At 32.5% G+C, this 11,922-nt stretch overlaps 1 protein-coding gene and 1 long non-coding RNA gene across 2 annotated transcripts; one reads left to right on the plus strand and one right to left on the minus strand.

The window, feature by feature from the left end:
- The first annotated feature begins 5,386 nt into the window (after positions 1-5,386).
- LOC107891945 (receptor-like protein 7) lies at positions 5,387-8,455 on the plus strand. The gene has a single exon (XM_016816870.2). It carries the CDS (start codon positions 5,387-5,389, stop codon positions 8,453-8,455), a length of 3,069 nt encoding a protein of 1,022 aa, XP_016672359.2.
- A 761-nt stretch (positions 8,456-9,216) lies between these two features.
- Positions 9,217-10,306, minus strand: LOC121221165 (uncharacterized). The gene is made up of 2 exons (XR_005918633.1): positions 10,160-10,306; positions 9,217-10,045 (listed from the first exon to the last, which is right to left on the minus strand). It is a non-coding gene; the product is annotated as an uncharacterized lncRNA (long non-coding RNA).
- Between the last annotated feature and the right edge of the window lie 1,616 nt (positions 10,307-11,922).

Genomic DNA, 11,922 nt, shown 5'->3' on the forward strand with positions numbered 1-11,922 from the left:
CAAATTCTGGATTTGAAATAGTTGTTCCCAGACTTTTTGCTCTTGAAATGCACAACTAAGTTTGATTAAATCAAAAGTTTTTAAACAAGTAAAAGTAATTTCTAAAGAACCGGTCATAACGTTTAGGCCGGATTTAGGGTGTTACAAACTCAATCAAATACATTATTAATATAATATATACAACTAATGAATGTAATAAAGTGTGCCTAATAAAATTAAAATGTATAAAAATATATAAAAAAAACTTTAGTTGAATGGTAAATTAAAAATTTTATAAATACAATTAGCGTAAGTTCAAATCCTATCATATTCATATTTTTATTGATTTTTGAAAAGTGAAAAGATTAAAATATTCTCGAATAATATTACTTATTTTAATTACGAAAGGATATTTTCGTAACTTTCTGATCAACTCAGTCAAGAGTTTAAATAATATTATAGATGAATATAGTCAAAATTGACTTTTTTTTCCTGATACTTTATTTATACAATTATTTTAACTAGTCATGTGTTTTTATTGTTTTATAGCTTTATTATTTGTTTTTACTCTTTGAATTGTTTTCAATTAATTGGAAGTTAATTTTATACTACTCATTTGAATTAATTATGTTTTGAATGAGAAATTTATCATTAAATTAGTTTTATTTTCAAAAAAAATTTGGATTTTAATTTCTATGGAAGTCATATTCTTTCTGTGCATTTTAATGATCACTTGATTTCTAATTCTTTTTTCACCATTGTCTTCACACTATTTTTAGCTTATTTTCAATTTTAATAATAATCTCTTTGTATTCAAAGATTTTCTTACTCACTATACTAACAAATGTCTTTCTTTTTTAAATGAATTCTTCGCCTAGCCCATCCACATTTGTTACTGTTCTGCACATTGACTTCTTTGATATTTCAACATTCGATGACAATTTGTGGAGCTTGAAGTTGATAGGTTTAAAGGTGTTGCTATGGTAACGAAGTATAACCAATAAAATTCAATTCGATTAAAAAAATAAAAAAAATTAAATTTTGAGTAAATTGAATCGAGCTATTCGAGTCAACTCGACTAAGTAATTCGAGCTTCAAATTCGAATCGAGTTGAATTTTTCAATTCGAATAATAGATTGGTGTAAATACCCTCTTGGTCCCTGTTAAATTTGAAAATGAGCAAATTGGTCTCTCTCATAACAAAAATTACAAAATAATTCAAAAATAATTTTTAAAATTTAAAATATTTATAAAAATTTCAAAATTTATATTTTTTTACAAAATTATAAATATTTCAAAAAAAATATAAAAAAATATAAAGAAAGTTAAATAATTAAAAAAATTTATAGAAAAATAATTTCGGGGACCTTATTTGAAAAAGTTTTCAAATATATATGGTTTCAAATTTATGTGCTCGAACATGAGATTAGTTATATTATAATAAGATTTTAATTTGACATATTTAATTTTTTTAATTTAACTCGATTTGATTAGATTTGACTTTCATTTCACTCAACTCAAGTCGAAAAAATTTCAAATTAAGTTAAGATAATAAAATAGGATTCGTTAACTCAATTAACTTAAAACTTTTTCACTCTCGTGAATTGGATCGGAAACTCACCCTAAATTCTACTCTATCTCAGTTTCTTTCTCGGACTCTCAAATTCACTATCAAAATCCACTGATCGAATTGAGCTAATCTAAACCAAGCCGATTCCAAGGAGTGGTACACCATTAAGAATTGAGCCAAGGAATAAGAATGCTGAAAATTTAATAATCTTTGTAACTAATGATTTGTTCAAAGTAAAGGATAAATATTATCATTAATTCATTTATTAATCTAATCTTCCTTTTCAATTTTCTTGGACAAAAAATACAAGTTTTTTCAATTTCTAATATTTGGATTAAAAATAAAGATTTTATCGAGAAAATCCAAACTGGTATTCTACTTAATTGTTTTAATTCTTTTAGTTTTAAGAATTTTATTCAATTCTCTTTATGTTTTAATTTTAAAGTCACCCTTGAAACAATATGCGTGCAAAGTGCAAATTATTTTTGTTTTGAACTCTGAAGGAATCTGATAGGTGGTTAGTTAATGAAATTTAGTGGGATATAGGTAGTTTTGAAATTATCCTAAAATATCTCCCCCACTTCCCACTCTCAGGTTTCCTCTCCCACTCCCTCTTTTTTCCCTCTTTCTTTCATTTTTCTATTTGTGAAGTTTACTTTTATTTTCTCTTTCCTTTGATTTTTTCTTGCTGTTGTTTCATTTTATTTTGGTGATCGTACGTGATATTTGCTCTTAGATCGTAGTTCGTTCATAGTGTAAGCTCGTTTAATTATCTTTTTCTGATATCCTATTTTTAGTTCGTTCTTTGATTAAGGTGGGGTTGCGTTAGTATTATTTTCGTTCTACGTTGTGATTAGTGATCTCATGGCTTTTGATTAGGCGAAGAATGTGAGAATAAAAATCCTCCAGCAAGGTAATTGCTGATTTTGATGTTGTTCTTGAGAGGTAAATGCTCGAACATCGCTCTAGGGACTGAGTTTTGTTAATATATGGATGTTATCTTGGATGGATTTTTTATGATTAATCGAAGCGAATAAATGATTGTTTGTAGGATAAGTGAGTTCTTGTTTGTATGGTTAATCAAATTTGTTATCAAGTGTGTGAATCTAGCCCGAAACATCGATTAAAACTCATAAAAACTCAAAACAGAGGTTTTTTTTTGAAATTTCTTTACGTCACACGGTCGTGTGGCTGGCCGTGTGTCAGTCCTGTGCACCACATAGGCATGTGGTCGGTCGTGTGGAGCACACGGGCGTATGCGATTACACAGACAATTTGGGTAGGCTATGTGGGGCACATGAGCGTGTGTGATCACTCATGTAGATTAGGCAGGCCTTGTGGTCCACACGGGCTGGCCAGTTAGTGTGGACCCATTTTTTAGAAAATTTCATTTAGGCCCATTTGACTTAAAAATTCGTAATTAAACCTTCCGTGAAGTCCTTTTAACTTAAATAAGACTTGAAATGTGACATCTGTCAATATGTGTCAGTATGTGATATGGTTAAGGTATGTGAAAAAATTGATGTACGATCTGTGTTTTGATAACTTTGAAAGCATAATTATATGTAAAAACATGCATGACACATGTATGTAAAATAACTGTTAGTATAAGCAATATGATATGCTATGATTTGTAAAAAAATATGTGTAGGTATCAGGCCATACTATTCATGTGATATGTACGTATGCCATTATGATTATGGATGTGCATTGGGGTAGGTTTGATATGATGGAGGAAGTGTTTTCTAGTAGTATTACTGCAATTCTGGCGGTTAAACCGCAATATCTATCTGGCAACTCAGCTGCACCATTATGAGTGGCATACTACCACGACCCGGTGTGATTGGATGGATGGGCTCTTATAGTCCTATTTGGTGTAATTGGTTGGATAGAGTTGGTGTGTAGCGGATGGGAATAGGATTTGTTCTGATTTGATATTACATTTTGATCTGATATATGTTTTTGAAAATATGACATTCTGATATGATATATGTTTATGGTAATATGACATTCTGATATGATATTTGTAAAAGTGCATGTTATAAGTAAAAATTATGTTTGTGGGCCGAGTCACACACTGGGCTTCTAGCTCACTCGTTTGTTCAATATGTTTCAGGTTATCTTTAGACTTAGGATCGGATGGCGTGCAGGAGCTTGGATTGTTTTCTTAGTTAATTGAATATGGTGATTTACGTTAGTAATTTTTTTTAGACTTTTGGATTGTAATTCGTTTTGGGCTTTGTTTTGATTTTTTTTTTGTTTTGTTCATTGATATTTGATATTTGCAAACGCAAAACTGCAAAAATCACATGGGTTAACAAAAAAAAATTCGATTTTCAAAACTGAAACTTTGGAAATTTTTTCACTATATAATTAAGTATTCACTTAAGTGATTTTCTGTAAATAAATAAATGATTTTAAACAGATGTTAGTAGTAAAACTTGGAAGGATTTGCCCAAAATTGATACTTTCAAAGTAAGGGATTTTGAATTCAAATTTTGGATTTGAAATAAGTGTTCTCAAATTTTTTTTTCTAAACATTTGTGAGAGTTCTGCCAAATTTTTGCTTTCAAACTGCACAATTAAGTTTGATTAAATCAAAAGTTTTTAAACGAGTTAGTGTAATTCCTAAAGATCCGGTCATAACATTTAGGGCGGGTTTGGAGTGTTACAAACTCAATCAAATACATAATTAATACAATATATACAACTAATGAATGTAATAAAGTGTGCATAATACAATTAAAATGTATAAAAATATATAATAAAAAAAACTTTAGTTGAATGGTAAATTAAAAATTTTATAAATACAATTAGCGTGGGTTCAAATCCTATTATATGCAAATTTTTATTGATTTTTTAAAAGTGAAAAGACTAAAATATTCTCGAATAATATTATTTATTTTAATTACGGAAGACATTTTTGTAACAACTTGATCAATTCAGTCAAGAGCTTAAATAATAGTATAGACGAATATAGTCAAAATTGACTTCAACCTTTCGTAAAAAAAATGATCAAAACTCAGTTGTATTAAAAAAATCAAAGAAAGTTACAAATTAATATTTAATCAAATCGATTAGTTTGAGTTTTGATTATGAATTGAATTGAATTTTATAATTCGAATAATTCGAATATACGACTGGTGTAAATATAATGCTTGTGAATAACGATTTAAATAATTATTAACTTTATATCTAAAAAATTTATAAAAAAAATTAAAGAATATATAATAAACTTAAAAAATATATAAAAGAAAACTCAAAACTCTACAAAACCTTTAACCCTAAGTACTATTTTTTTAATAAAAAAAGGGAAAAAAACCGCTTCTAGTCAAAAGTATTTGTACGGTTTCGGTCTAATCCCGTCATATTTCCAAAACAATCTAATCCAATAAATTTCTTAAAAAATGGGTAATTTTTAGAAATTCAGTCACCACTTAAAGCTATAAAATTTAAATGCAATATGGTTACAACAATTATAATTTTCTCCAAAAACAAACATTCTCAAGTCTCAGTTCTACAACTCTATTGTTTTAGGGAGTATAGATAGTAAACTTTATAACGAAAAGAAAAATAATAAAGGGGCAGAATAATTTGTTTGTTTTTCAATTGCTTAACAGTGAATTGACAAACATCATAATTTGAGTGGCAGAAACGAAAAGACGTGGACTGAATTGGTACAAGCATCAAGTCCAACGCGGTTGGATCTAAAAAGTAAGAGGTTAATTATACCTTTAGCACTTACACGTAGGACGTGCAAGGCGGGGCACGAAGACTTCCTACATCCGAGAAAAGATTGATCAACAGGTCTTCTATGGTAGTAAATGCATGAAAGTAATGCATTACGATGCTGGTTTGTCTACAAAAGCTCTTCTCTGCCTTGAATTTTCTTGTATTCTAATTGACAAGGAGGATGAAATTATGGGGTCTTCACTGGCGTTAACCCTCCTCGTGTCTCTCTTGATTTGTTTGTTTCAATTCACTCGTTGTGTTTCTTCAGTGCAGCCCCTATGTCGTAGTGATGAGCGACTTGCCTTGTTGCTATTCAAGGAAAGCTTGGCTGTGGATAAAGAAGCTTCTGCTAATCCATTTGCTTATCCCAAGGCTGATGGATGGAAATTTCAAGGGGTTGATTGCTGCTACTGGGATGGCATCGAGTGTGACCATAACACCGGTCATGTGACTGCTCTTGATCTCAGCAGCAGCTGCCTGTATGGCTCCATCAACTCCACCAGCAGCCTCTTCCATCTCCTCCATCTGCGAAAGCTTAACCTGGCAGACAATGACTTCAACTCCTCTCAGTTACCATCCAGACTGGGCAATCTTTCGATGCTGACATATCTTAATCTCTCTACTTCTTCATTTTCTGGTCAAATTCCATTAGAAATTTCATGGCTCTCCAGGTTGACTTCACTCGATCTATCAAACACGATGGGATTGGAATTTGGCATGTTTTCACACGGTGGACTGAAACTTGAAAGGCCGGATTTCAAGAGCTTGATACAAAATCTAACCAGCCTGAAACACCTTCATCTCCGTCATGTGGCTATATCTTCTCCGGTACCTAACATCTTGGTGAATTTGTCTTCTTTATCATCTCTTGATCTCAGTTATTGTGGATTGTTGGGAAAGCTGCCAACGTCCATTTTCCACTTACCAAACATCCAGTTCCTTGATGTATCCAACAACTTGCACCTCAGCGGTACATTACCTGCAACTCTTTCATGTAGGCGGCTTAAGTTTCTATCAATAAGGTTTACAAGTTTGTCTGGTGTTTTACCTGCTTCCATTGGGAACCTCCATTCCTTGGAACTCTTGGATGTTACTGCTTGTAAATTCAGAGGGCCGTTGCCATCTTCACTAGGTAATCTCACCAACCTCACTGAATTGGCCCTTCTAAACAATTCTTTCTCCGGTGATATACCATCTTCTTTGTCAAACCTCACTCGAATGGGTTTTCTTTCACTTGGCATCAACAACTTCAACCCCAGTAGCATCCCCTCTTGGTTTGCTAACTTGAACCAGCTTCACGAGTTGCATTTGCCCTTCTGTGGAATTACAGGTCCCATCCCATCTTTCTTTGCAAACCTGACTCAGCTTGCTGTGTTGGACCTAAAACGTAATCAACTTACTGGACGGTTTCCAGTTGGAATTACAAACCTGACTCAGTTAGAATCTCTCTCTCTTGGGTCAAATATGATGGACGGGGCACTTCCAGACTCAATTTTTGGGCTCGAGAATCTCCAAATTCTCGAGATTTACTCAAACAGATTGAGTGGTATAGTTGAGATGGACCAGTTTGTTAGACTTAAATATTTGAGTGTTCTGTATTTATCCTCAAACAATTTAACCTTGCTTTCCCTAACCAGTCCCAATACCACCACTAGTCTTCCAATGTTTAGTGAGCTGGGGTTGGGTTCGTGTAATCTTAGACGGTTCCCAAACTTCTTAACTCACCAGAACCAACTGGCATATCTAGACCTTTCTCAAAATGATATACATGGTGAGATGCCCAAATGGATATGGGAAATGAGCTTCGATACTCTATTTCTATTGGACCTTTCTTTTAACTCTCTAACGGGATTTCATCAATCTCCCACCCTTCTCCCTTGGTCTAATATACTCTTTTTGGACCTCAGCTCCAACCTGTTTCAAGGCTCTCCCCCAATTCCATCCTCTTCCATTATGGTTTATTTGGCCTCCAACAACTCATTCACGGGAGAAATCCCACAGTTATTTTGCAGCTTGGGCTCTGTTCGAGTTTTGGATTTATCTCGAAATAACTTAGGTGGCATCATTCCCCAGTGTTTGAGCAAAGCTAGCAAATCCTTGTCAGTGCTAAATTTGAATGTCAATAACTTTCACGGCCCTGTTCCTCAAGCCTGGATGAATGGAAGCAAATTGAAGATGATTAATTTAGGTAAAAATAAGCTGACAGGGAAGTTGCCAAGATCAATGGCAAGGTGTAGAATGCTGGAGTTTCTTGACATAGGGAACAACCAAATCAGAGATACTTTCCCTTTTTGGTTGGAAAGTCTTCCTAAACTGAAGATTCTCATATTACGTTCGAACAGGTTTCATGGTGAAATAAAGAGCAGAGAGTTCAATTCTGTGTTTCCTAAATTGCGTGTTATCGACATCTCCAACAATGGATTCATCGGCTCTTTGCCATCGTCTTACTTGGAGAGCTGGATTGCCATGAAAAGGTTTCATGTGGAGCACTTGTCATACATGCAATCAAGTTTTTACGATCACATGTTTATGGCTGGGCTAACCATCCCAGATGAGTACAATTACTCAATGACATTGACAAACAAAGGTATAAAAATGGAATATACAAAGATCTTGGAAGTGTTCATGGCTGTTGATCTCTCATGCAACAAATTCAGTGGAGAAATTCCAGAATCCATTGGAAATCTCAAAGGGCTTGAATTGTTGAATCTATCGAACAACATTTTGGTAGGCCAAATTCCAACAGTTATCGGAACTCTGACAAACCTGGAGGCTTTGGATCTTTCCCATAACCAGCTATTTGGAAGAATTCCATGGCAACTGAGGCAACTCAACTTCCTGGAAGTTTTCGACGTGTCTTACAATCATCTCAGTGGGCCAATTCCACAAGGCAGACAATTCGGTACATTTCCAAACAGTTCATTTGATGGGAATCTGGGATTGTGCGGAAATCCATTGTCCAAAAAATGTGAGGATTTGGAAGCCTCGCCACCGCCATCTTCTTCAACCTTTGAACAAAATCATGGCGTAGGATTGGAATGGAGAGGGGTTTTGCTTGGTTTCGGAACTGGCTTCCTTTTTGGAACGGGTTTGGGATGGGTTGTAGTTACTAGGAACCTTAAATGGTTTGCGATCACTTTTAGAATCAAGGTGGGAAGGTGGCCCAAACATTGAATGCCCTGCCATGGAGTAGTATCCTCTTTAAAAAAAACACAAGTACTGGTATTCAGTGCAAAATAAAGTTATTATATGGTTTCTGTACTATACACTATCCGAGGATTTAGTTTGTATGCAGCATTATTGTTTGAAATAAAATGGATTGACAGAATTTCAACCGGCTAGATCAAGAATCAATACAAACCAGTTGAAAGTGTTAAAAATTAGGTTGAGTTGAATTTTTAAAATTTTAAAATTTTTAATATTTTTTAATCGGATTAATCAAACCGATAAACCAATGAACTGATTAATTCTATCATCAATTCAATTTTAAAATATTGTTATGCAGTATAATTTTGTTAAATGACGTGAAGATAATCATCTTGGTCATCATATTTTCATTTTATAAATTACATGGGAGAAATGAATTTCGGGTTATTTAAAAAAAATTACATAATAATATTTTAATAGTTATAGGAGGATCAAATTATAACATATTAAAATATACAGATTAAATTTCCAAATTGACTATAGTATAGATGAAAAAAATAATTTGACCACTAAATTTTAATGCAAGAGTAAAAGAGTAAAAAGAAAACATAATTATTCTATTCGCTCCTAGTAAAGTAAAACAATCTAACTTGTGATTTTAGGATATTGGCTAATGTGTTTTATTATTATTATTATTATTATTATTATTATTATTATCCTTGAAAACACTTTATTGCATATGTAATACCCAAATTTTGCCCGGCTCGAGCCCAAAATTAAAACCCAAATATAAAATATATAATAAATATAATAAAAGTCCAATACAGTCCAGCATTACATGTAATAGAATCCAAACCTGGATTATATTGAGCCTCAAACCCAATTACACTCAGCCCAAATCAGTCCAAAATTACAACCAAAATTTAACCTAGCCTACTAAATCAGAAGACTCTAGCCCAAACTTAAACCTGATTCTTAGCCCAACAAGCCCAGACCCAATTAAAGCCCAAACCTAAACCTGAATCTTAGCCCAACAAGCCCAGACCCAATTAAAGCCCAAACTAAATGACCTGAATCCCAGAAACCCCTAGGGTTTCTAAAATGCTTTCGCGCCTCAGCAGCAGCAGCTTTCTGCCTTCACGCCGCAGCAAAGTCAAATCCCCGCGCGTGCTGCGCCTCCGAGCCAAGTCCACGCGCGCCTTCTCCAGGCTGTACTTGCACACAAAAAACGCCACACATGCAACAGAAACAAACAACGCAACAGAGGCAGCAAAAAGGAATAGAAAAACAGAAATAGCAGAGAGGATTTTGGATTATTTTCTTTTTATTATATTTTGTATTTTTGGGGGCTATAAAACCCCATTTTATGTATTGTAAAGGGGGTTCTTCTTCCTTTTTTTTACACGATATTGAATACAAAAAAAAATCCAGAGAAATAAAAAAAACTTGAAAGGTGATTGCAGATTTCCTTTTTCTTTTCGTTCTTTCTTCTGCTTCGTTTTTTTTATACTTATTCCATATTCAGTGCAAAAAAAAAGGAGTTAAAGAGTCATATACCTGGTGACCGCATCTCCTTTCTCTCCGTCGTCATCGGAGTTGAAAAGGGGATCGAAGAACCTGAGGAACAGATTGTCGAACGGCGCAGAGTTTTCTTTAGTTTAGGTTTTATTTTTGTTCTCTTTTTTTTTCTTCTTTGCAAAACAAATAGAATAAAGGAGGGAGTATACTTACCTGCGTGGAGACGGTGACAAAGCCTTATCTGCTCTGTCCAAATCGGAGCTAGATGAGGCTTTGAATTTGTTGAAACGGCGGATGAGAAAGAATGGGGGGCATAGGGTTGCTGATTGTGTTGAAAAGAAAAAAAGAAAATGACTTGGTTTCTTTTTGATTTAGGGATTAGAATGATGTTTGTGGGTATTCCAAATGGCACCGTTTGGGGCTAGACTTAGTGGCTCCCAAAACGGCACCGTTTGGTGCCTTGACCCGATGATCCGACTTGATTCGGGGAGGATCCGCGCCTTTTGAAATTAAGGGGAAATTTGCTCATTGAATCCCTTTGCATTGGCTTTCTTTTTGATTCAGTTTCCTTTCAATTCTTTTAAATTGTTATTGCATTTTTATTTTAATTTCATTTAGATCCATATCTAAATGCCGCCATTTTCGCTGATCGAATTGGAGCATCTTAGCATTTGCGTTTAATTGCTGTGTTGATCCCTCAGTTTTGAATCAATTATCAACCTAGCTCGTTTTTTAATTCTACTAGAAATTTAGTTTTTTTATTTAATTCTAATTCTATTTAATTCTTAGTTTTGACACATTTATTTCTAAAAACTTATATTATTTCAATGTTTAAATTTGATATTATTTTTTTAATTTTATTATTAGTGTGTTTTTAAGATATGACATATTATTATTTTAAATCATTATTAGCATTATTTAAATTCATCATACATTAATGTTTTAAACCTACTATACTTTTTTTGTTTTTTTTATAATACTATTATTTTTAAATAGATATAACTCACGAAAATTTTCTTTTCTTAAGTATGTATTAATATCTTGATTTCATTATGATTATTAGCTTTAAATTTTTATTTATATATGTCTTTTAAATCGGTTTTATTTATATATAATTATGTTTTTTTTTAAAATGCAATTTCCCTATTCTATTTTTTTACTAGTATATATATATCATTATTATTATATTTTTATATGCACTATTTATATATCAAACTAATAAATGTATATTGTCTATTTCAAATTTATTTTCAATTTATTTCAAATACCAATTATCTAATGTTTTATTATATTTTGTGTCAATTTTGAAGATCATATATGTAATTTATTTGGAAGCTTTCGTACATAGGATATATTATTATTTTTATTATCTTAATGTATCTTTTGAATTTATGATAAATTTATTTAGTTTTTGAGCATTGAGATCGATGTTTGTATAGTATAATTAAAATCATTATGGTTATTTGCATTTACCTACTATTTGTTTACCACTTGTTAGTGTATATTTGGGTTGTTATTTATTTTTTTTACATTATATATATTGTTTCTATCATGCCTCATTTGTAAAAATTTTATTTTATTGGAGCATCACAATCATTTTTATTTCATAATTTTCAAAAGGACCCGGTGTTCATAGTTCTCGAGAATTGTGCCCTAACTTACTGGGCTTCAATTCTTCTCGACAAATTTGAATAGCCAAGCGTTTATTTTGGTAAAAACCATACAACTTTAAAATAAAACATTTGAAACTTCAAAGTGATGGATCCTAACTTACTGGATACAACATTTTGTTATCTCGATTTTAAAATAAAGACAATGTCTGATGTTTAGGAATTTTGAGAAATTGAACCCTAACTTACTGGATTTTAATTTCTCGATTGACTTAAATAATCGAATAACCTTCTTAAAACACATGATTTTCTTAAAAAGGGGGTCGAATTTAATTTCGAAGATTGAACTGTTGCACCCTAACTCAC

The sequence above is a fragment of the Gossypium hirsutum genome, chromosome D09, assembly GCF_007990345.1.
Source record: "Gossypium hirsutum isolate 1008001.06 chromosome D09, Gossypium_hirsutum_v2.1, whole genome shotgun sequence".
Taxonomy (NCBI): Eukaryota; Viridiplantae; Streptophyta; class Magnoliopsida; order Malvales; family Malvaceae; genus Gossypium; species Gossypium hirsutum.